At 40.7% G+C, this 26,391-nt stretch overlaps 1 protein-coding gene across 1 annotated transcript in view; it reads right to left on the minus strand.

Moving 5' to 3' along the window:
• Window positions 1-6,782: 6,782 nt before the first annotated feature.
• The window catches only part of LOC306966548 (nectin-2), a 223,063-nt gene continuing 203,454 nt past the window's right edge, over window positions 6,783-26,391 (minus strand). The window contains exons 7-10 of the mRNA XM_079561345.1: window positions 9,997-10,129; window positions 9,843-9,903; window positions 7,608-7,700; window positions 6,783-7,165 (exon numbers count right to left, since the gene is read on the minus strand). Coding sequence (XP_079417471.1) covers window positions 6,965-7,165; window positions 7,608-7,700; window positions 9,843-9,903; window positions 9,997-10,129 — 488 coding nt within the window. The 3' untranslated portion in view covers window positions 6,783-6,964. The remainder of the gene's footprint in view (window positions 7,166-7,607; window positions 7,701-9,842; window positions 9,904-9,996; window positions 10,130-26,391) is intronic.

The following is a 26,391-nucleotide window of genomic DNA, read 5'->3' on the forward strand; positions in this document are numbered from 1 at the left end:
AGGCCGTCGTTGGATATCAAGCTGGACAACGCTCTCCTCAGTGGAGTATGTGTAAGACTGTAGTGTTTGGCTCAACAACAGTGAACTGGACAAGGCCTGCTAGACCATCTTTCTTTTGGCAGAGCAGACAGGGCTATCCCAGAGGAAAACACCCCGCTCATCCCACAGCTTCTTCACGTCTTCAGCCCTGCAACAAGGAGAAGCCTGCGGAGTCTCAACCCGCTCCCGGTCTAGTCGACTGATGGACAGCTTCACCAGACTGTCCCGAAGCAGTTAGTGCTTGTTGGGTTTGATCCTTGGGGGATCTCTGTGTGAAGTTTGCCCTTTGTTCTCGGTTTCCCCTTCCACAACAAACATGTACACTAATGACAGTGTTGGAGTGTGATACAATCCGGCCTGGTCTGTTTACATACATGAGTCTTGCATCATTAACAGGCACACGTTCCCCGTCTGTTCCTCTGCTGCCCCCCATTGTGTACATATGATATTGCTCTGTTAAGTATCATTTTTTTTCCTAAAAGATTTTGATTCTCCATATGTGCTTTGCATGTGGTTGCGGTGACCACAAACCAACTAATCTAAACTAAACTGTTACTTACCAAAACAGTTCTCCAGCTCCAACTTTCTTCCTCTTCTCCTCTTCCTCTCAAGTGGCCAGTTCTTCTGGCCTAGTGGTTACAAGATTACTTTAACATTGTTCTCTGGTTGAAGCCCATGGACATGAGCGAAAAGTAAAAAAGAAAGGGTTCATGGCCAAAAATGAATTGATTTGATGTCCACATTGTGAAAAATGGCTCAGTGGCGCCCTCTCAAAAATCAAATAACATTATAGGTATAGCAGGAGACCTCAAAATCTAAGATTAAGTGTTTATTATCACTATATTATATATATTATGACCGCGCTAAATCTTACTATGTTGGGCGGAACCTGGAACTAACAAAATCATGTCCCTTGTGTGTTTTGTCCCTTCGAAAAACGATGAAAACTCCGGGACAGTGAAGTGTGAATTCACAGACGAAGGCGATAGCTTTCGTTTACCTCTTAAAGGCTTAAATGTTCAAAGTGTGAAAGTACATCTGGACATGAATTCCTGGCGCCTGCATCTTTGTTTACTCACCAGCCAGGCCAGCAGCATGCAGCCAAACATGCTCATCATGGTCATACACATGTCAGGGGAGGGCAGGGGCTGTCCATCACGCGAATCCTCTGCTGCCTTCAGAGAGTAGTCGAAGAAGAGTGTAGAGTTGGCTATTATTAGTTGTAGAGGTTATTTAAAGCTGCTGACTCTAGAATATCCAACATCTTTACTCAAGTAAGAGCACTGTTATTCTGGCTAGAACTAAAAGAGTATGGTGTGATAAAACTATGCACAATTTCTTCAAGACGGGTCACCAAACACAACCAGGTAAATGTAACTCCTTACTCACTACCCACACCCTGGTTTCGATGTAGGTAGTAAAGGTGACCCGGTAATTCCCAGCTCACCTACTTTACGCAGAAGTCCAGTCATCTGCCATTTCCTCCTTCAGCCACCTTCTGCACCTCGATTTACTCCAATCCCTCTGCGCGGACTCTATTTTTAACCAGCTTAGCCCTGTCCGAAGCAGGAGAGGTCTATTCTCTGCTTTCTCCTTCACTCGTCGTCGTCGTCATTACCTGCCAGTCAATTCACAAAGAGAGCTTAATCCCAATCCCAAACAAGATGGCACGCTACACTGAAGGGTATAGCCGGCAGCTAATCTGGGGAAGGCTGAGAAAAGAAGGCAACTCTTGGCAGACGATGGACTCCCCGGATATTTACTATAAGCAGGTTCTGGGATTATAAGACTGAGAGGTTTATGGAGTCCAAATGCACATGTTTTGACCTGGTTCATGAAACAAAAACTGGCGCAAAGTTCAACATCCAGTAGCATTAATGTAGTAATTCCACACACACAAAACACATTTCATGAGTCATAATGGCCAACATTTGTAGCAATGAAATCCATAATTTAAATGGGTTTATTTTGGATTGATATTCCATGCATAGATTTGTTTAAATTTCAGGTTCTGTTTATGAATAAAGAAAGCTATAATATATGTGAAATGTTGCTTTGTTTTTTGGGGGGAGGTTCACAGCTTCATAGAAAAAAAATCAGGCAAATCCTACTGAAAACAACAAGAAAATGTACTTTGGGGAAACAGCCTGAGAAATCTTCCATTAAATCCATGGAGGAATGTTAAAGTTTACACTGAACCCTGTACATTGAAAAAAGCAGTATATCAGTTTAACCATATTTTCTGATGCGATAAATATCAGGTTGATCTTCTTCTTTTTTTTGTACAGTGGGAGTGAACAGTGGAATTTATTTCATTTCTGCCTAAAATTGTCATAAAATGTGGTCTGATCATTACTAAAATTAAACAGTAAACAGTGTCTGCCTGTACTAATACCACCCACACATTTACATGTTATGTTATTATTGGCAAAAACAATATACAACGGAAAAAATGAAATCTTATCTTAGTGACTTAAAAGTGCTTGAAATAAGAATGTTCTGTCTTTTACTATTTTGTCTCATTTCAGTTTTTTTTGTGTCTTATTTTAAGCGTTCAAGTTAATTTCTAATTTTATTATGAGCTAATAAATGCTTATTCCATTGGCAATTTTATTTCTTATTTTGTTTCGAGTCCAAACATACTCAAAATCAGCATTAAAAATCTTATTTCAAGTACAAATCAAGCATTTTTTCTAAGATAAGATGGCATAAGATGGCATTTTTCTAACAGTTGTTTATGAGCATTTTAGGTCAATGCTTTAACGAATATTATAAAATATGTTGGAGTTCGGGTGATGGTGGAGGGAGCAGTGATAATGTATGTAATATGTATGTAATACTATGTAGGTTAAAAAAGGGTGCAGATAAATATAAGAATATTATTCTTCCATCTGCTCCTTTCTGATCATGGAAATGTAAAGAAACACTGAACGTGTGAACTGTATGTGGCTTGGACAAATATGCATTGTCATGACAGGGAAAAAAAAGGAAAATGAATGATTTGTTGCAGTTATTTCACCCATCCCAGGGCCTATATAAGGCATGGTCAGGTGTAACCAGGTGTTGCTTAACCCCTTAACTCCCACCTGAACCAAGCACATTTTCTCCAGTTTGGCTTTGCCCCAGTCCAAAATCTGTGAAAATAGCAACAAAACTGAGACAAAAACAATGATGGAAATGTGACAAAAAAGTGAGAAAAACATTGACAAAAAAGTGACAAAAAATTTATGAAAAAGTGGTAAAAATGTCACAAGAAATTGACAAAAAATTGACGAAGAAATGACAAAAATGTGACAAAAAAATTACAAAAAAGGATAAAAATTTGACAAAAAAATGACAAAAAGGTGACAAAAAAGTGACCAAAAAGTGACCCAAAAAAAAGACAAAAAAATGATTTAAAAAATGTGGGGAAAAAATGACAAAAATGTGAAAAAAAATGTGAAAAAAAATGACAAAAACGTGACAAAAAATGACAAAAAATGACAAAAAAGTCACAAAAATGAGTTGAATACCCAACAAAAAAATGATGGGGAAAAAATCTGATGACGTGAGGAAAAAGATCCTCTCGGTTCAGGCGGGAGTTAAGAGGTTAATGGGGACACTTCTTCTTGACCGTGTCACATGTGGATATTGGTCTGTTGAGCCAAATAAATAAGTCTATAAGTGGAACACGTGTCTGGGAACCTTTCATATTAGCAGCCACAGTGTCAGTATGCTTGGTGTACAGCTACTGCCATAACAGATTGTTTAAAAGATGTCAACATTAGGTGAAATTTCTAGCCCACAAAACTGGCCAAAACCTTCCAAAAACATTGTCCCCACAAAAAAACATATGTTGAATAGCCCAGGACTCTGGACAAACCACTGACAGTTTCCAAAATCAAATGGGTGTGGTAAGTTTTCCAACCATTACTAACAGGAAATGCGTAAATATGACTCCTAGTCTCCCTCTCGTGCTTAATGTGTAATGCCTTTTTATAGATCATAGCAATATCCTGTGTGCTGAGTCTGCGGAGTGAGACAATGTGCCTGCAGCCCGCCCTCTATAAACACTACAGGTCAATATGCTCTCGATATTGAGCCTCGCGCTGTTATTCAGTATTAATGGGTCTGTGTCTATTGATTAGGACTTTTACAATGGGACGTTATGGGAAAGCATCTTGTGCTTGCTGGTCGCACTTTCGAGAATCTGATGTCAAAATTCCAGATGAAGGACATGGTGGAGGTTTAGGGAGATTATTCGCCTGGTCAAAAATAAACGAAATAAAAGACATTGGATTTAGCAACGCAAGATCAAGACCAGATCCGGCCTAAACTGGGTCTAAGGGGGTTTATACAACTGCCTCACAACCAGCGTGATGAAAAAACGAATAGATAACATTAAGCTAGTATTTCCATGACCTTACCGCACGCGCTAAAGGTCCTCGCGTCACTTGTTGACGTAGCAACGTGCCGCCATCGTGTGGCGACGACACAGAATTACAAGTGAAAGCCTTTTTTTTTTTTTTTTTTGAAATTCCAAAGTTTATTCGTTTGTGTTTTTGTAACATTTCATAAATAGATAAACAGATCGACATTAACCACATTCGAGGAGAGAGAATATAGACTTTTCTTTTTTTTCCCCACTACCATAAAATAAAGATTAAAACAAAATTCTGTTGATTGACTTGGCACGAAGGCAAAACAGAAGAAATACCACTGACCTTATGGGGAAGAGAGAGACCACATCAAGTTGTTTCATTAACCCGTTTTAAAAAATAGATACATCCAGTAGATTTTATCGATAATAAGGAAAATTATTTAAAGTGGACAAATCATGCATCATTATTTTTGGGTACTTTTTTTTTCAATGTTTATCTAAAGAAAACACAATAAGGAATGAAAGACTAGGCTGCTCGGGATTTCTGAATTGATTTGGAGAGCTCCGTACAAACGATAATGGAAATAAAATTGCACATCATGAAACACACTTCAGGAAATAAAGATCTGAGCACTTCTGCAGCAGAAGAAGAACTTACTAAACATGAACACAACTCCTCTAAACAAAGCAAAATACTATTCCAGGTATGCTTTAGACTAAGGGACATTACAACAGGGTTAAAAGCTCAAAGAAAGTCCATTTTGCATGATATGTCTCCTTTAAAGTAACAGTTCTCTCAAAAAACAATGAAAGGAAAAACACGTTGCTATGGCTTGGTCAAAACAATAGAAAACTATCTAAAAAGGAACACACCCATCATCTCAATTGAAACCCGATAAATTAAGTGCACCTCCTCATCTAAAAAAAAAAAAAGATCACAGACACAATATTGAGATTTACACAATCATTTGCACTTGAACAGATGGCTCACGCGGCGCCTATTGAAAATGTTAAGCATCGGCTGATTGATTCGGCTAATGACCACACCACGGGGCGCCTGTACGACACCGGCTTCACGCCAGATGGGTTTTGGAGAGCAACAGACAGATGCAAATATAGACACAAAGTAACCCACTGCGCCCGTGCTACGGCGAAACCGCGTCAGCAGACTTAATAAAACATCCATAAAGGTAAAAGAGACGAGGCAGTCCGGTGCATAGTGCGTACAGAGGCCCACTCAAAGGCACTGTCAAAAAAAAACATTCAGTGGTATCAAAATGCTCTCCTTATTTACAGTTAAAACAGGCATACAGACATAAGGAATCATCAGGATAAGCGACAAGAAATGCAAAGCTGTGATGGAGAATGAAGAGATTTTATGGACTCGGGAGCGCATATAATAATATCATTAGTGAATATTATCACTAATGTCAATTGTTCAGAAAATTTTATATGGTTTTGTCAATGTTTTGAAGCCTCACTTCTTTGAGATGTGCGGCAACAATCCAAGCATGATCATTGGAGCAATGTTAATATCGCAAGAAGAGACGTGACTGACTTCCACTGACACTGATTAAAACTAAAATGTTCAGCTGTAGTCATGGTTTTGTTAATTTAGTTCCCTTTTTTGGTCCTAATTTCGTCTTTTTTGTTTTGAAACGATTTAGTAAAAACAAATAAAAGCATGTTGTGATGTTGCAATCTGCTCTGTGATAAGATAATCAACTGCAGAGGGCGCTGTTGTCCCATTTCTGGATTCTATATTTATTTACAGTGTCACAACTAAATGTAAAATGTGCGTTACATTTTTCTGGCTCGAATTTATTCTTCAAACTCTACATTGATAAAGGAGTAAAAAGAAGAAAAAAAAATCACACAAAGAGTGGCTCTCTTTACAAAACCGTCTTTCAGCGGCGAAGGCTTTTTAAAATTCACAGTGAACATTCACACCTCACTTTCCTTCAGTTGTTTTGACTTCACTGCGTCTTGCAGAAAGATCATCATGTCGTCTTCCATTTTCAAGCCGCCATCGCTCGCATTTATGTTTGCGAATCAATTAAAAATAAACATTTGATTAAACTGGTCTGCTCTTTTTTTTTTTTTTTTTACTTGTATTCTCCTTGTAGGTGCGTTTTACGAATCAGAAGGAAATTGGGGTGCATTTACTGGCGCAGACGAGTAACAAATCTCTTCAATAAAAATTAAGCCAGCAGTAACTCAAGGACGTGATGATTTCCAAAAGCTTAACCTTCCTTTTATGCATCCAAGAGTCAGAAATCACATTGTTCACAGCAGTGGATGGGGATATCTGGTTCTGGAAGTAAATCCCTGTATTTTTCATTTCAGAATTTCAGTTTCCATAAAATGTAATTACTGACACAGGAAGAAAATAACGCAAACTCGAAACATCACAAAATGCTGTGATCATAATGGCTGATTAGCTTCTGTCAACCCTACAAATATTTACTTTTATTTTTCTAAAAGAGTCTATGGGGAAATGGATGGGCTTTTTACCTACAGAATCAGATTCCCACACTCACTGTTCCACTCCTTTCCTCATCCCTCTCAAACAAACATGGCGGGCGATATGAAGCTGTCCCCCCGGTTGACGTTGGGCTCCGGGGTGTAGTCCTCCTCTCTGCCGGTCTGCATGTAGGGAGGGGGCACCTCCGTGTTCCCCGGGTCATCCCAGCCAGAGGGGGCAGCAGAGAAGTAGTGCTCAGGGCCCTCGTCCACGTTCTCGTCGTCGTAGTAGGCGTCCAGGTCCTGTCGGCACCAAAGACAAGAAGAAAGCATGTAAAAAAAATGATTTACACTGAGAATATACATAATGTTAAGATTTAGGTGCAATGTAGTGGTATAGAATAGCAGATTCAACCTTTCACTGCCTGCTAACAAGTTGGCGGCACCATGATGAACACACTGTAGAACTGCAGAACTGCTCAGAATGGGTCCAGTGATGGATTATGGTCTTTAAAAATGTGGATTACAGTTTTATGTTCCATATATGATGCAACCAACTCCAGTAAATAAGTGGAGTGCATCAGAAGTAGAAGATTACTCAACACCGGAGTAATAAACCAAACACAACAAAAGGAGTAGATCAATTGCCTATAATGCTTAATAGACTTTTGTAATTAAAGTTTGTTTGTTTTCAGGTTTTTTTGTTTTAATTAAAGTTCGATGTTTCAGTGTTGCACTCTATTACCGTAACAGGCTCGGCATTTTGGTTGTTGGTGATCTCATTCCGCAGAGGTCTTTCTTCAGGTAATGGATCGTCTTGTCTGATAATGGTCATTTCCTAAAAAAAAAATGTAAAAAAAATGTCTTGTTAATTGAGAAAGGGGGAGTCAGACTAAGGAGGTGGTTAATTGAAAGAGGACAAAGTCAGAAAACAAGGTCAGAGGTTCACACTCTAGATCAAAATAGATCAGGACAAAAGCTGGTCTAAAAAGGGTCTAAATTAAGCTTAAGTGGAGTATATGTTTAAACTGTTTTGGTTTCTCTTCTATCTTTAGAAGCTTCTTCTCACTCTTCAAGTCAAATGCCAGACTGGTTAAACACACAAGCAATCGGCCTATTTAAAACTCTGCCCACTCCTGAGGGGAAGGGTCTGGACTGCCATAACCACACCTACTTCATGTTTACATTCAAACCGCTTCACTAAATAGAAATAGACTGTATTCTGGGCTGGCTTCAGTAGGGCTTTGTTGATGAAAATGACCCTTAAAGGAATAGGCCACTGTTTTTGCAAACTGAGATATGTTTTTACCATAGATTAGATGAGTTGATGTGTACCTGTCTGGTCTTTACGCGTGTGTACCTTAGGAGCACTTTGACGTGTTACTACGCCTCTTTTTATCCACTTAGAAAATCAGAATTTTTTTTTTTTTTGAATATACTTGGATCGTTTAAATACTCACATAACTGTATTCAAATAGGGAAAAAGTGGAAGAGCTTGGTCGCTTCTAACTTCACTCCCGTTTGGCCCCATAGAGGAGTGGAGGAGAGGCTAAATGCTAACAACATCGGTCTTTTTGTGTGACTGAGCGCACGCACAAAGACCAGACAGTTACGCATCAACTCGTCTAAGCTCAGGTAAGATCATATCTCTGTTTGGAAAAACGGTGGCCTGTTCCTTTAAACACTGACTTTCTTGGAATGTTAGAGACAGAGACAAAGGGTAATAATTTCCATAAACCACTAACTCACTCTTTTCTCATTGGTATAATTCGACTGTACGGCAACAGGAAATTATGCCTATTTTTATGTCACTGCTTGTCTCCAAGGATCAACAACAAACATTTACATACTATTTATCTCATAGGCTTTTATTAAAAGGACAGTTCAGGGTGAAAAGGGGAAAGACATTTTGAAAATTTTCAGAACTGGGACTCTAACCCTGAAATGCTGAGGGTGGAACAATTGGAATTATTTCATTTGTTTTAAAGAGGTGAACTTAAATGCAATTTGAACATAATGTTGAAAGGAAAGTCTATTTAAAGAAGAACTATGTAATCTGTTTACCATAATAAGGTCGGAGGCACCATACACGCTAATAGAATCATGAAGAAGAAGCTAACAAGCTAACGGGCAAAGCTAACTGTGGGCTTGCGCCAGTGTTTACAGCCAAGTTTGAGTGGAAAAAAAAAAAATCTCCATTGTGTAATTGGGTTGTAGCACAATGTACAATATCCCTCTCTCCCTTTATCTTTTCTGTCTGCGTAGTATTTACTCTCACGGACAATTAATGAGTAAAAAAAACGCAACATCCTACGACACCTGCAGTGGCGCTTATGGCCTCTAGGGGCATGAGTTACTTAGTTCTGCTTTAAATTACATTTAGCAATAAAATGTATGAAGTTGAGGCTTTTTTAATACGTTTCACACAAAACATGTCTTTTTACTGATAAATAGTACTTTTAACTGACCATTTTACAGATCATCAACATCTTTAAGACAGCACAAACAGAGCGGTTCTCAACTGGGATGTTGTCTTGACCTACTCTAATCCTAGGATGGCTGGCCGCGAGCCAAGTGAAATACTTCTCCACAAATTAATGGTGAATAAACATTGCATAAACCTATGAAGCCAAAGCCCTTATGACCAAAACAACCGTCATTTTTATAGATTAAGATGTTTCTATACTTTTTTAGAAGAGAAATGTTGATAGAAAAGTTTTGCTTTCCCACCAGTTGAGAAATAGAAGGTCCAAGGAATACGCAAGACAAAAAAGATGGGAAATACTGGACAAGACAAGAGGCTGCACCAAACTGAGTGAAATATTTCGCAAAATCGCCCAGTCTCTTTGCTCATCTAGAGAAAAATAAACACCATATGCCAGGCAAGTGCTATTTGTCTAATTAATGACTTACACAAACATTTTTTTAACGGGAAAAATGACTCCCATCAGTCCACCGTAGTGTCTGGCGTGAGACTTACCCGGTTGACAGTGCTGCCGTTGTTCTTGTTGGGGGGAGGGGGCTTGTGCTTGGGAGGGCCACTGAGACACACGGAAACACTTGAGTCAGAATTACACTTCTTGTAATGTAAATGGACGCATATTACCATAAAAACAACATAAACAGGCACTCACTCTCCGTTGATTTTGCTGCGGTGCTTGCGGTACATGGCGATGGCTGTTCCGATGATGGCCAGGATGATGATGACTCCGATGATGGCGCCAATGATGCTGCCGGTCGTTGCGCCCTTCTCGGGGAGTCGAGTACCTGGACGGAGGCGCGGAGAGAATAAGTGTAAGGTATGTATTTTCAGGCTATTATTTGCACTGGAGCAAAACAACATGAGCTTGTGTATTACGGTATAAAGCTGCCTATTATGAGCTCATGTGGAACCATCGACAAATAGTGTTTGGATTATGGCCTGTTGATGCAGTGTTTGTTTTGGGATATTAGTAAATACAAGAAAACAGTGACTCATTTTAACAGATCCATTTGAAATATAAAAAGCCTAATTAAAGCAAACTCTATTAGCCTGGGTGGTCTTGTGCAACAACTCATAGATGATAAATGGTCTCAGCGCTTTTCCACCTACATCAGGTTTACAGCAAGGAACCACTCACCCATTCACACTCATTCAAACACCAATGTAAGCAGACACTGGAGGTGAAGTGTCTTGCCCAAGGACACGAGGACAGCGCACACCTGCAGGAGCCGGATATCGAACTCCCAACCTTTCCGATCATGAGACGACCCGCTCTACCATCAGCACTTTGTCCCCCCAGATTGATCTTATGTTTGTTTTTAAAGGTTGGGTGTTTCTGTGTGCAAGACCAACAAGATTTTTGGGGAGTCATTTTTTATTTAGGATGAATGAATAAAGAACCGCCAAGATCAGGCTTGTTTGGAGGTGTGGAGCTTTTCTGTGTGGAGTTTGCACGTTCTCTCAGTGCCTCCAAGTTTCTTCCAAGTGCTCTGGTTTTCCCGTACCGCTAAAACATGAAAAATAGACCAGGATGACCAATTTTTGACAATTTTTCAAAGAATATGAAAGATAGCGCAAAAAGGGTTTTTTTTTCACTCATGATTAGTGGTTGTGTGAAGCCATTTGTGTGCTCTTTTTAAATCGTAATGAAAAAAGAAAGTACCAAAATGACCCTGATCCAAAGTTTACATACCACAGTTCTGTGTATTTAGCATCCTTTAGCATCAATGACAGCTTGGAGTCTTTTGTGGTAGTTGTGAAGAAGGTTCTGTCTATAATCTAATGGTAAAGCGGCTCATTCCTCATGAACTTTTGATGAGGTTCATTTTTGGTACTTTTTTCATTATGATTTATAAAGAGCAAACATGCTTGTGTTATCTTTCATATTCTTTGGAAAATAGTCAAAAAAATCTAAGATTCTGCCAAGGAATGTAAACCTTTGAGCACAGCTATGTGTGCTGCTGCGCGTCTCACGGTCTACCCCAAAGGGCAGCCTCGACTACAAACGAAGCTTTCCACCACAAAGTATGGCGTGAATGTAAATGTCACATGTGAAGCGCTTTGTGACCATGTCTGTCAGGGCCAACAATAACAACTCCAGCCTCTAGAGATTAGCAAAGAAACTAAAATTATGCTTCTCTTTCTAAAAGGTCATATTGCTTAAACTAATCAACAGGGGCATGTTCTCTTTGTGGACCCCAGAGTGAAAACACAATTGCAAACATTTAGACAAAATCATCTTGAAATATGAACAGTGACTATCTGTTCATAATGTCTCTGTCCTAAGTGCATAAGTGCATTTGTCACTCAAGTATGTGTTCACCTCAACAATAAACTGGACTGGTCCCACAACACCAACGCCCTGTACAAGAAGGGCCAAAGTCGCCTCCACCTTCAGAGGAGACTGAGGTCCTTCGGAGTGAGCAGGCCTCTGCTCAGGACTTTTTATGACTCTCCACCATGCTGCCGTGTACTGAGCCCTGGGCAGCACAGAGCGGGACAAGAACAGACAGAACATGCTGGTCAGGAGGGCCAGCTCCATCCTGGGCAGCCCCCTGGACTCTGGAGGAGGTGAGGGACAGGAGAGTGTCATCCATCACCTCCATCATGGACAACACCTCCCACCCACTGCACGGGACTGTAGAGGAGCTGAGCAGCTCTTTCAGTGGCAGACTGAGGCACCCTCAGTGCAAGAAGGAGCACTACCGCAAGGCCTTCATCCCCACTGCTGTTAGACTGTACAACAAGACTGTGAAGTAACATGTGTACTTCATCAACCACTTGCACAATTATTGTAAACCAGCGCTGCTAACACTGACAACAACTTTTTTGTTATAGTCTATTTACTTATTATTTACCGTTTATACTTTTTGTCCGCACAAAATCCTTGGTTGTCATTGTATGTAAGATATCACTATTTACTATTGAATTGTTTTTTCCTCACATTTCCTGCCTATTTGCACACCGAGTGTTTCTAAGATCTGAATGTAACATGTACATTTCTCCATTGTAAGATCAATAAAGGCTATCTTATCTTATCTCTAGCATCCTCCGCTCTCTGCCGTTAGGATGTTGCAATCAGTATCTCACAGGAGAAGTAGCTCGGAGACCCCTGCGACTGCACCGTCTTTGGCACTGGGCTAATATACCTTGCCAGACAACTATGCTCCCATCAGTGCCAATTTCGCTCTCATCTTTCTCACGTCTCCGATCTCCAAACGCATCAACATCAAGGCCACAAACTTGCTAAGATTCCTTTGCACTTGTTAAGATAAACAACTATCACCTGTCACCGCACGCGTTGATCATTTTTTCATCCTGAGCAGTTGCCCTAGTTTTAAAGAAAGTAACTGTTTCGTTAATGATATCGCCACACTTAAGATTCCCTCTCGTGACCTGCCCTTGGGGGCGAATGCAACCGCCAACTAATTAAGCGACATAATAGCAGTACAAGCGCACACAGCTTCCGCAACTTGTAATTGGAGCCTCTTGCCGCCGCAGGTCTTAAGACTCGGGCTAGACTTGTCATTGAGGAAAAAAAAAAATAGAAAATGAAAGATGAGACTCAGATCAGAGTGGCAAAAAAAAAAAAGAGAAGAAAAAAAAAACAGTGCTTGATTAAGTTGCAGGCGTGATTAGTACAAAGCGGAAGGACTCATACTGGGTTCTTAGCCTACAATAATGAAGTTGTACACACACGAACGCCTATTCACTGTGTGTTTACCAAAGGTGCCACGGAGCTCATTATCCAGCATTCCCACCGGATTATGTAAATGACGGAGTACGGAAAAGGGCACAGCGGATTGCGAGTCACCCCCCTTTGATTACAGGACAACCCTTGGTCCCGGTAATTGGATGGGCCGTGATTGAATGTTACTGATGATTCGGCTGTAACAAATGGGTCACTTTTATAAGCCTATCTCCGAAAATATATATTTCTATTCCCGCCACCAAAAAAAGAAGAAAAAAAGCTCTAATGATGCGGCTTCTCTGCTATTCATTACAAATTATTCTTATCGCTAACCCCACTCCCACGTGCGGTTGGGAAAGATGAAGCAGCAGAATGGAGTACAGCAGATTCACGACAGCGGATTTAGGGCCCCTTGTTTTGACTTTGGGTTATAGACTGACCCCAGGGCAGCTGTGACTGAAGGAGACTCAGGCTGCCAGTCTTTTCCATCGGCCCAGTCTGAGCATCAGCGACTCGCACTTCATTCACACTGGCAAGGTCGGATCATTGCTCATTCAAGGACACACAACTACAGGTATACTATTAAATGGACTTCAGAGAGCACAAAAGGATCCAAGGAATGTTACAGTGATCATATCCATAACGCAAAAAACGTGACCAAGACATGGATGACTCTCCCAGTAGGTTGTTTAAACAGGCACATATACAGTAGATATGCTGTAGACAAAATGTGTGTTCTGAAAATAGCTTACAGCAATGGTTCTTAATCCTTTTGCACCAAGTACCAACTCAAGTTATAACTAAACCAGGTAAAAACAGATCTAAAATGGGTCTAAACTGGGTCTAAACCTTCTCAATTGCAGATGCTCCTGAGTCGCACCTAAGAAAGCTCTTGTACCACCAGCAGGGGTATGGTATCAATCAGTCAATCATTTTGTATAGCCCAGTATCACAACAGGAGTTGCCTCACATGACTGCACAAACATTAAAACAATGAAACTAAATAAGCGTCAGCAGCAGATGGAAACGTGCCCGGAGAGTCCCCTAGACTCTCCTTTAAGGAAAGGAAAAACTCAAAAACACAGTGGAAGAGAAAAAAAACCTCGGGGAGAACCACAGAAGGAGAGATCCACTCCCATGGACGGACAGGCTATAGATAGACCCAGGGCCGATGAGAGTCCCTCTGCAGATGGGCCGAGACCGCAGAAGAATGTCCAGTTTCCTAATAAATTGATGGAAGGACGAACCTGCCCAACGTAGGTCAAAACTGAAGGACCACTTTCAAGTATTATTTTTGTCATAAAGACTTAAAAGGGGGGGTCTAGAGGTCATCCCCAGGTATTTTTTTAAAAGGTATTGACGAGATTCCAGTATTTTTCTAGTACTGTAAGTGGTGTTTAGATCTTTATGTCACTATATTTCCTTAGATTATCTTTGGGGTCAGGGGTTATGGGCTCGAGTGCCAGATTTGGCCCCTGGGCCCGACGTTGCCCTGGCCTGGCGTCTGCAGCTTTAAAGTGCAACAGACAGGTTTTAATGCTTTTGAAAGTATGACTTAATCAGAAGGATAACATCAGTTGCAAGTTCATCAGTTGCATAATAATTTTATTTCAGTGACGCTGCAATTTTAATAAAGAAATGTTGGGCAGACAATGTATTTCTATTTGAATTGTTTAAGCTGCTGACAGGAAGTGACATAGAAGAAGGTAAAGTTCCACAGCAGTTTAAGTTACTCATTTACCTATAACTTAACATGGTCGGCATGACAACAGTTTTGGCAATTGTCTACCTTCTTCTATGTCACTTCCTGTCAGTGTCCAATAAGGAAGTGAAACTATAAACAAAAATGGCCAAACTAAAGAAAACTGGGTACAATCTTTTCGCTAAATCTTAAATATAATCAATGTTTTAGCACAAAATGTGTCTAATGTGTCACATGCACTTTAAGTTTAAGTCAATACATCTTAGTAACAGTCTATACCTGAATCGGTGGTCCTGAATGTGCTGTTCTCCGGTCTGCAGACTCACTCCACTTACATTTTCCGCCTCTCCCTTTCATTTGCCTCATTAAAATATATTACAGGTCAGGGCGCCTTATTGTAATGCAGACCCTGTGGATTTTCGAAAAAGCATTGGGTGAATTCGTGAGTGTTCCGTGAAGCAATCGGACGCAATGATAGTAAAAAAAAAAAAAATCGACAAAAGTGATTACAAAATTAAAGGCAACAATGAACAATGGGTGAGTCTGGTCCTTAGATCAAAAGAGCTGCTTGTGTTGTAATCCGATGAGTCGCTGCATGGATACAGCATTGTTCCTCATTCTCTCAAGATGAAAAGGACTGCACGCTTTAATTTTTTTTATAGCAACAATGACTAGAAAAGCTTTTGTTTGCACTTCGTATTTGTTTTGTTTCCTATCCCATAGACGGAAAAAAACCCAGTCTCTCTTGGGCAAATGTTGTTTTAAGACCAAAAGTAACATGCGGAGGAGGCAGCATCTGACGACGTGTGAAGAGCTCAGTGAGAGAAAGATTGGTAGAGTTGACGCCTAGCAATAAAAATGTCCAAAGAGACGGGCGTTTAATTTCCTGTTTTCAGTCAGTTGGTTTGGACTTCTTGTTTCAAAAACTTTGTGATTGCATTTTTTCCGACCTCTCTTGGGTTCCTTTTTTGGTAAGTCATCAAGAATTCATTCGTCAGACAATAATTAAGTCCATATCTCCCAAAGTTCCAATTTGACAGGCAAATACTGTTTACTCCACATATTCTTAGTTTCCATCTTTGCTTGTACTTCGCACAAATAGAACATTAATTCCACACAAACCTGACGAATCTCTACTTGAAAAATGACTTTTTCACGCCAGACCAATGTACTTACAAAGAAGAGTATTGGAAATGTGTGTTCATTTGAAACCTTCCGGACCCATATCTTTATAACAATAAGTGGATTTGTGGAAGTGGCCGATACCAAGATTTAGCCATACTCAGGCGTCACCCAAACAGAAACTCACTTCTAGCCAGGAGGTACATCCATATAGACTGCAAAATGTGGACACCCCCCAATGGCCGCTTGTAGCAGAGTTTCATGACGACGACGCTGGGTGTCGCCATTGCCCTCCATTGCTGAAGTACCTGCATACTGTATATGGGCGGCAAAACAAGCTAGTTTTCCATTAGGAAGCATTGCACTTTAGACACGATTAAAACAACTGCCTGGTTTCTAATTTTGCTAGATTTTATGAATCTCGTATACTAATGAGGGCCGGACTTTGATAGACAGGCCATTAGCACGAGAGCTAACGGTGTGGGCGTGGCTTTTTAGGAACATGCGTCTGTAAATCTGCCATGATTTCCCCCTTGAATGTAGTTATTAACGTAAACAGGGAGGCGTGAGGAGGAGTGGTCTATTCTTTTCTACAGCCTATGCACCCCCCGCCAAAAACAATGGTCCAATAAACTATCATGTTACCTCACAACACCAGAGACGATGCACTTTTCAGAGGAAAACAAAGTGACTTTGAACAGACATGAACTCAACTTTTGAAGTTTTGACTCGACCAGACTGGACCGAGGAGGACTAAGCATTTAAAAGTTTGTTTCAGCCTTTTTTTTTGTGGAGAGAGGGGATGAGATGTTTGTTTTTTTCTTCTTAATTCATACTTTATTTTGCAGGTCTAGGTTCAGCAACACTATGAACCCAAAGATTGAATTCAGCTGGTAACCTGGTTATTCCATTAATGAATTTCTTCTTCCCTGATGCTGCGGGCATATTGCAAGAAGACAATGACATCATTCATCCGGCTCATCTTGTGAAAGAGTGGTTCAGGGAGTACGAGACATCTTTTAAAACATATTATGATTCTGGACTGTCTATACAAAACTATACTATACAAAACATCCAAATGAACAAACTAGATTTTTTTTTTTTATATAAGAGCCTATATTTCTACTGGAGAGTGCAATACAGTTCCAGTTCAAGTTAATAGCATCTTGCATGTTTTAGTAGCACCGATTAAATCCACCAATTAAAATGTAATAGGTTTATGTGACTGGTGCCGGCGTCACTTTGATGGAATATGACAGGCAACATTCTTTATTTAAAAATATTGTGCCATCATAAATGAAAAGCAATTATTCATGGAGGCGACTGTCAGGATCTTTAAAGCCTTGTAGCGGGAGCTTGTAAAACATGTTTTAATGCTCCTATAAAAGACTGACTTTGAGCCGTAAAAGCACAAGAATGTGAGTGTTAAATGAGCAGAGGCAAACAACACATTTTTACAAGTGCGGCCCGTAAAAGACGCACAGCAGTGTTCTCCATTAAGATTACCTGCGACGATAAGGACCATATTTATTATTTTTTGTGTAGCTGCACATTTATTGCCAGGACTCTGAATTCCTTGATGGGAAATGGTGTTCAGGTGCACAGCCGAAATAAGAGACCCCCGCAGAGCTGCCAGTGTACCCACGCACCTGCTCCAACATCTCTGCACTGCACCAAACCAAACCGGCTTTACAAAGTCTGCCCAGGCTCGGCTTATGCAAGATACAACATCAACATGGCCTTGGGGCTGTTCACTTGTATTAAGTTATATACTCGCTACTGCAGGGATGAAAATGCTGATGGGACGATACACACTTTGTTGCAATTAAGTGTTAAGTAAACGGAACTTTATTGAAATGTTTTTAAGAGCTTTAAATGTTAATCAGTCTGACATTGAGAAAATGAAAGTGCAAAAGGATCTTAAAAGTATGGCTGTGGTTGTAATGCAACCAGTTTCCTTTAACTTTATATCAATCGATATCTCAGCCGGTATTAAAGATACCTGATTTATCCTGCTTTCAAAGTTGGAGGTGGTTCAATAAAATCTCTGAGCTGTTGCTCAAACGTATTTCTGGCTCTCACAAACCCTCCCACACGTTGCAGTTTTTCATGTGTATTAATTAGATGCACATTTCAGTCGGAGCTCAGACAGAGACAGTGTTGAGAAGTGAAGTAGGCGGAGCGCCAAAGAAACCAATGCACTAATTTAGACTCTTGCTTCCACATTTGCCTGGCAGACGCTTCTCCTTTCTGTTCAAAAGAAGAACCATCTGTGCAGCTGTTCGCAGCCAATCATTTCCCGATTTTACCACTACCGGTCCAATCACGGACCGAGAGTTCATCGCACTGAGACGGAAGCACTGAAGCGGTCACTGCACTCTTCCAAAACATTAAAGATGCCGATCCCAGTGACTGATACACTGTTTTCTTCTGCTCTTTTGTCTGTTCATGTTCACTGAAAAGGCTTCCTGCTGCTTGTTCCTGTGTCATATTCACAGGTCAGTCATCGGTAAATGCGTCTGTCAATCCCGCCAACCGGGAAATCGCTGAGATCACACTCGCTCCCAGACTACATCTTTGAAAAAGCATCTTTGACAAAGATGCTTTTTTCAGCATTCTTACGCAAATGCTGTTGACCACGTAAACCAATGATGGCCAAAGAAATTTACACTACAACAAGAAAGTAAATTACTCACAACTGATTTAGAACCAATTAGTAGAATAAGAATAGTGACCAATAATGATCACCTTTTCGTGTGGATATATACGTGTAGTATTATAGTATTGCATTATGGGGCACTGAAACGATACAGCAATGGAGCATCACGCTATACTGAAACATGCTATTCATACAAAATACTGTCCCAGCCCTAGTTTAATTTAACAGCACACTTTTAAATACATTTGTGGGGCAACAGTGGGTCAGTGGTGAAAGTTTTGGTATGGTCAATATCTCGCCATTTCTGGACCAATCAACATGAAGTGTTTCTATTCTTGGAGACAAATATATTGGTCAAAAATGACTAAATTGGGAATGACTCATGAGGCTCCTGACAATGAAACGTAGTACAAGCCTGCAAAGCTTCTTTCACGTTCAATTGCAATAACATCCTCGCACCCAAAGTCTAACTCCTTCAAAAAACTGTTCCCTCGTCAGAAAAGTTGCCCACCCCTCTTCACTTTCAAACTCCTGTAGATAAAATTCCTCGGTGGGACGGCTCAATCAGGCCCGTTACTGAAGGGTGCTACAGCTAAGGAGCTTATATCGGCGCAGTGCAGTCTGGCCCCGCTCCAGTTTGCCTACCAGGCGAAACAAGAAGTGCACGACGCCAGACGAACTTTTGAGTCTCTTAGCAACTCTCTCTGTAAAATCAACTGTCTGGACACATTTCCTCTCCTTTCATTACAGAAAACATAAGCGCACGCTGGTTGCCTGAAGGTAAAACAAAGGCTCAGTTAAATATATTCTGGTGGGTGGACTCCAAAAGTTTGAGAGGCTGCTGTAAAAATCCGATCCAACCCGACACCGGCTGACAGTTGAGCGGGCTTTAGGAGACTTTCTTACAAAGCGCAAGAATTATTGGGTTTCAGGCAAGAACAGCGAATTTAATTGCAATAAGGGGTACATGAGCCAATATGAGGAAAAAGAGCAGTATCTGTCTTTGCATGTTTGCATTTTTATCCTGTTGTGTCAAAGCAAGGAAAAAATTAAAACTACATTTGAAAAAAAAACCGAGAACTCTCATTCAGATGGAAGGCCTCAGGGATATTGTGATTTATTGTGGGCATGGCCTAGTGGGGAGGAAGGAAATGTGAACCGCAGTTTTTCACTCTTTCTGGCAGCCTACGGACTTTTTTTTTTATCACATACAAATAAAGTCAGTCAAAATTGGGGATGTTTTTGCACAGCAGATTGTCCGGTAGAAGCGAAAAAAAACGGCAATTGAGCTAGCGCTAGCATATGTTGCATGAAGCTAATGTTATTTATGTAGCTTATGGGCCCACTTTACTCTTCTCCATGTCTTTATATAAAAATATAGTCTACTCATTATTCAGCAGTTGTTAAAGTAGTGGTGGAGTAATGTGTGAAAGCGTCGTTTTTTTCCCCCTCTTTGTTTTCCCCCTCTAGCAGCTTTGAACATGACCATTTTTGGGCGATAACAGAGATCCCTCTTGAATTCTATTGTGGCAACTATAGTAACCGTCAAAATGCCATGGTTTATATCTCGGTAATGGTTGGATTTATCCATGAAACAAAAATGGTCACATGTCAAAGAATTCTCTCTCAGCTCATGTGAATTCCAAATGCTGTCCAAAGGTTTTGACAATATTCCAAATGATGTGCTTGATGTTGGTCAGATGAAAGGATTTACCGCCAAGATAAATGTGGAAGCTGGCAGGTTTGTGAAACAAATCACTTCTAAATATTTATCAGGGATAACATTTGGACATTTTTTTTTTTCTATTACTGTCTCTCCTTTTGAGTATCGGCCCCAGCTCTAACTCAAATTACATGACATGACACTTCTGTGCACATGATGTTCCATCATCTAGAATCACGGTAACAATGATGAGGCGATATATCGTGCAGCCCTAATAGCAATTCAATTAAAATCACAATTCGAATGGTTCCCTTATCATTTGATTAGTGGCTGGAGAGGCGTTTCAGCCCCAGCAGCTCCAACTAATGCATACTGCCATCGTGTCCTTGGGCAAGACGCTTGAATCTGTAAGTGCTACTGTATTATTGCCAGAGGTGGGTAGTACTCAGTTACATTTACTCAAATGCATGTACTTATATCACTTTTTGAAGTGCGAGTTGTTACTTTTACTTCAACTTGAGTGATATTCAAATGAATTATCTGTACTCTTACTTAAAGGGACTATACGGAGTTTAACTGCCTCTAAAATCCTGCATTGTCACTCAAAAAGTTGTTACTTCGGGTCCGAATTGCCGTCATGCACGAGCTTAATATAGAAGGTGCAGTTACACATATGACCTGTGGTGGCAGTAGTGAGTGTAAAATGGTCAACTTGCATCTAGCCCCTTTAAGTAAAAAAACACTGAGTAAATGTTTAAGTGACAAATCTTCATATTGACAAAAAGATGTATTACTGTATGTACATAACTCATCAATGATTTGTCGTTTGTGATATTTTTTACATTTTCCACATTATTTCACATTTTATTTGTGTTAATTATCGTCACTACGGGGCCATAAATAAGACTTTACTCTCAAACAGTTTCTCAGTTCTCACATACTCAAGTAAAATTGTCTTGCTGTTGCTTGTTTTACTCTTGAGTAAATATTTTTGGCTACTCTACTACTACTCTGATTATTACCGGTGAAAAAAAGTCTGTCAGTGAGAACAGCAGTGGCAACAGAAGCAGCTTATCCCCTCCAGAGTGTCTCGGCGAAGGAAAAATGCAATGTACAAACCGCTGTGAGCGCTGTATGACTCAAAGTCATAATTACTGTGGTGTGGTCGGATAAATAAAGTGGAATAATGGAATTTGTTAATAAAAATCTGGCTCAACCTTGGATATTTTATTACTTATAAAATCAGCAGACTCTATAGTAGGCCGGCAACATTTTTGAAGGATTACACAATTTAAGTTCTTTTTCCGATAGAGATAACTTTGGTGTAGAGAAGTTCATCACTTAAACCACAGGCATTGTTAAAGTTGAAGGTTAACAAGTTGTGAGATAAATCCAAAGTGAGTGCACATTATACTATCTGACGTAAATAACGGCAGCCTCTGTAATTAGTTTCTACCGTAAAATTGTGATTTATATTTAGTTGAAGGTGGGAGAAGGAGCCAGTATGCCGTATTTTCAAAAGAAGGAAAATCCAATTGATGAGAAGGTCCACTACTCCGCTACCTCTTCTCCATGATCAAACATGTAGAATGTAGGTCTATAGGATTCTGTGAAGCCATCAGAAACGGCCATAACGAACGGGGCCTCGCTTTGTGAAACTTGTACTTTGAATAAGTTTAATAAGGGCTTGGCTCGACGCAGATGAATCACACAAACGATGGTGATGAAGTAGGTCTGAAAATGAGATCTAAGAGGTACTTGGTCCACTCATACAGCCGTGTGCCACTTCCTCAAAGTGAAGAGAGAAGAAGTGAAAAGATTAATCAAGTATGCATTTGCGATCACTGTCGGGATCATGGCCTCAATGTGATCGGAAACTGGGACATCCCTGAACGACGGCGTTTTCTTTATTATACCAGAAGTTAAAACAGTACAGTCTCGATCTCGCAGGTGCAGACTGTCGTGTCCTTGGGGCAAGACACTTCACCTGCTTCGCCCTTCAGTGAACGTAATAGTGTGTGAGCGTCGGTCGGAGGTGCAGATTACAACCACAGAGGAGGGAATGAATAATGCAATGTAAATCGACTTTGAGTGTCCAGAAAACTGCTATGCAAAGCCGATGCATTATTATAGTTAGTAACAAAATGAATGAAAAACTCACTGAAACTTACTTACTGGGCAAAGGCTTGGACTTTTCTTTTCTTAATTTCACTCGTTATTTTGCCTGGGTCACATGATCACACACACATCTTAATGAATAATAAGTAAGTAAGAGCTTAATTTGACATTGTACAACCGTACAACAAAATAGTGTTAAGGTGCTAGTCCTGAGCCGCTGCGACTGAGCCGCGCCGCCACTGTGGGCCAACCTGTGCAGCATGTTTTTGGAGGTAGAGGAAACCGTAGCACCCGGCGGAAACCTGGCTGGCTGCCTTCAGTCTCCTCTGATCCTCTGAAACGGTGCGGCGCCTCCTGGGTTTATCCCTGTTTCAGAGCTTGGTGTCCTGCACTCATCAGCTCCACCACCTCCTCCTTCCTCTTCCTTCTGTCTTTCACCATCTTGGCAGTTCATCTGTTTTATTCTCCAGTGAAAGTCTATTAGCCTGAACAATAGCAGGGATAGAAGGCATGTGTGGCTCGCTGCGAGTCTTGCCCGTATACCTCCTCCTTTGTTTTTGTTTTGTGTAGCGCCTCTTGTGACTGCTCCACTGTGCAGCAGGTGAGGGGGGCTCTTGGTGCCTCTTCAGCGCTTCAGAAGAAGAAATGTGTAGGTCTCAAATGTGTTTGGCTCATAAGCTAGCGGTTTGTTTATTTTAAGCTGCTTTATTCAGGACCATTATTGACTCTCTGCAGTAAAAAAAAAATCCGCCAAACCCCACAAAAACACGACAAAGACGTACAAAAGCATCCACTAAAACAATGTGGAGCACAGAAACCACAAATGCAGTTTGCGGGAAATGGCAAAAAACGCAGCTGTACCAAGAGAGAGGGAGCTGTTTGTTTACAGGTCACTATGACACCAAGAGCATAAAGCACAACACTGTGATTAGATATGATCACAAATAGGCCTGTAGCCTAAATAGTGATTGCTGTACATGTACGCTGCCCTGGTCTCAGCATCATGGCGCTGAAAACTTGCTGAATGTCTCTCACCACCCTTCACCCAGCGCTGTTCTATCCAGTAAAGCTTACAAGCCAAAGATCCTGGGGGGAATAAAGGCTATAAATCTGTTTGTAAACACATTCATAGTAAAAAATGTGTTTAAAAAGTGAGTAGCACTTGTAAAACATACCGTCATTGGAGATTGCCCACTTGACGATTACGATTATTCTTTATGTGTGGTGAACTACTAACACGGTTTGAACAATGAAGTGATTATTTTGCCATTTTACTTTGCATAACAATTAAGCTCTTGGCCCGCGAACAGTCTGTCTCCCCTTTGCCCAAATTGATTGCAGCGCCTGCTTTTCCAAATAATAATTAAAACCACAAAGAGGCAAAAGATGAGGCATCACTCGAGATTTGTCACACAATTTCCCTCCGTCAAAAGGGCATTAGTCACGTCTTATAGGGCAAACCGCCGCAGTGTCCCTCAGTGGCCACATGATGGGGCTGTGTCTCCTCATCTCCGCTGCAGCCCACACTAAACCTATCTATCCCTGGTGTTTCCAGCTTCCCTCTTCCTCATTTTGTGTTTCTCATCTCCCCTGCCTGCTCCATTTGGGCTCCGAGGGTGGGTTCTCCTAATATTAGCTGGATAGAGGGATTTCTTTTCTGCTTGCCTCATCTTATAGGCATCATTATTATCCAGGCGCAGTGTCATCCTGGCTGCTCTCAGGTAGAAAGGTTCCTTCCTCTCCGCTCGGATAACCTCCAGGGCGCAGAGCGAGCGAGAGGCAGGGAAAAAGCCCATTTCGAGAATGACTTGACTTCATTCTGCGCCCCTCTGCGTCGGCAACGAACGCTGGCTGCACGGGCCGATGTTTTCTCATATCGGACACATATGAGATGAACAGTTTCGGGAATCGGAAAAGGTTTTACTTGGCTGCCTTGTCAAATATTGAGATTAGACTTGAGCATTTCATATTACAGGCTTCTCTCAAATGTAAACAAACAAAGCGGACATGTGTGTGGAGAAAACAAAACAAATTTCTTCAACAACTCTTCACAACAGGTGACTACATGTCCCCATGGCTGCACCAGGTCAAGAACATCCTGGATGACTGTGGTTTGTCCTGCAGTATGTGTCCTCTGGCTCAAACTGACTGTCGAACGAATACTGAAGGGACAACACAAGTGAGATCAAAGATATGACATCCTGTGATTTTTTATGCTGAAATCAAGCAAGACTATAATTTGGGGAAATATTTGATTCGTGAAAATTCCAAACAACAGAAAGTCTTCTGCAACTTTCGAGCAAATAACTCAAGGATTCCTAAGGTCATTGGGAGGTACAAAGGGCTGGAATGCAATATGAGAAAAATAATTTATGTGTCAATAATTGTGTTGGAGATGAATTGCATGTATTATTTTGTAAGTATCCATCTTTGTTTATATTGGTGCTCATGTGACCTTGGCGCCTACTGAAAGGGGGTTCTCCCACTGAATCATTGAAGTATGTTGTTTTGTATATTTCCTTGTTTGCCAGTGTGACATGTTAAGGTTGTGCTCCATACCACGTATATAAGAGCAAGAATAATAAATGATATTGGAAGCCGTTCTATCAGTCGGGAACTACAAGGCTATAGTTGCTGTTAGTAGTGAACAGTAGTGAATAACTAGTTGCTAATTATGATGAAATGCGCACAACTCATATAAATATTTATCCCTGTGAAGAAGGACTTTGGAAATCTGTGGAATAAGTTTGGGCCACACATAGCAAATACATCTACACACAAGTGCACACACCCTTTCAGTGCTTGAAGACAATAAGGGACCTTAGATGAGAGATATGAACTGTTAGACTAATGGGACATAGCCGATATAAAAGCCTTTTTCTGTAATGATATATATGGGTTTGTAAGACCCCATGAACCCACTGGGGACAGAACATTGGAAAAGACATTATAAAAACAAACAATAGCTATATTTCTGCTGTGGTCCTTTCGATTGCAGTTAATCATTACATCGTACATTAGCAAGAGCTTTGCAAATCTTTTTTTGCTCTGCCATTCAACAGAAAGGTTTAACATCGGGGAACACACTGACAACTCATTCTAAAAGCTTTCAGTCTTATTAGTATCACCATTAACTTTCATGCAGAGCAAAAGGGTTCTTTTCCCCCTTTTCGCTCTGACTAATAAGACGAGCCGTCACTGCCCATGGCAGCCCGTTCACCACCTTTTTCCTTAGAACACTTTTATGAAATACTGACCAGTGCAGACAGGAAACACCCACAAGAGCCGCAGCTTTGAAGATGATCCAACTGGCAATAATTTCATCCATTTATTTGAATCCAGCGTGGTAAAACCTATACCCAAGAAAGACACTGCTGCAACATTTGGCTCATCATAGACTGCAAGATCACTGCTGTGCCGAACTGCATTTGGCCATAACAACACATTACAACAAAATGTAAAATGAGAAAACTATCACTATTTATGAACAACTGCTTTCTTTATGTTTCATAAGTGGATCTTAAATCCCCCTGAATATTATGATTCTGGATCCATGCAGCGTGCGTCAGACAAAGCCAGCCCTATTTCTTCAAAGAAGAAAGGATCAATGTAAACTATTGATGTATGTAGAATAGATGGCTCTCAGTAAGTTAAGGTCAGGAAGAAATTCGGCTAAACACGGAAATATTTCAGAGCATAAAGAACCTAGCAAAGGTTTGTACGTTGGGAAATAACTGTTTAATGGCAGAGGAAGTTTCCAGTTCCGTCTCCTGTACTGTTTGAGTTGAGGACGTTCTTCTGCTCTTGTCATCTCATCGACAGCAGAAGACGAGGCAAAACGTCCTTTTCTTTGACAGCTTTGGAAACTTCTGCCACGAAGGTGAGCCCCTCTATGACTGTGAGCCTATATGCCATCAAAACCATTCAATCTTAAAGTGAAATTCTGCTAAAAAATAATGCATTGTTATCGTTTAAGGAACTCAATTTTCTTGTTTAAAATAAGCTTGCAGAGATAAAAAGTGACCAAAAACCCCTTTGCACTCGGGCAGTCAGACAGCCACATGTTTACATACTATTGTATCGAGAGGCTTC

Source organism: Gobius niger, assembly GCF_951799975.1.
Source record: "Gobius niger genome assembly, chromosome: 8".
Lineage (NCBI taxonomy): Eukaryota > Metazoa > Chordata > Actinopteri > Gobiiformes > Gobiidae > Gobius > Gobius niger.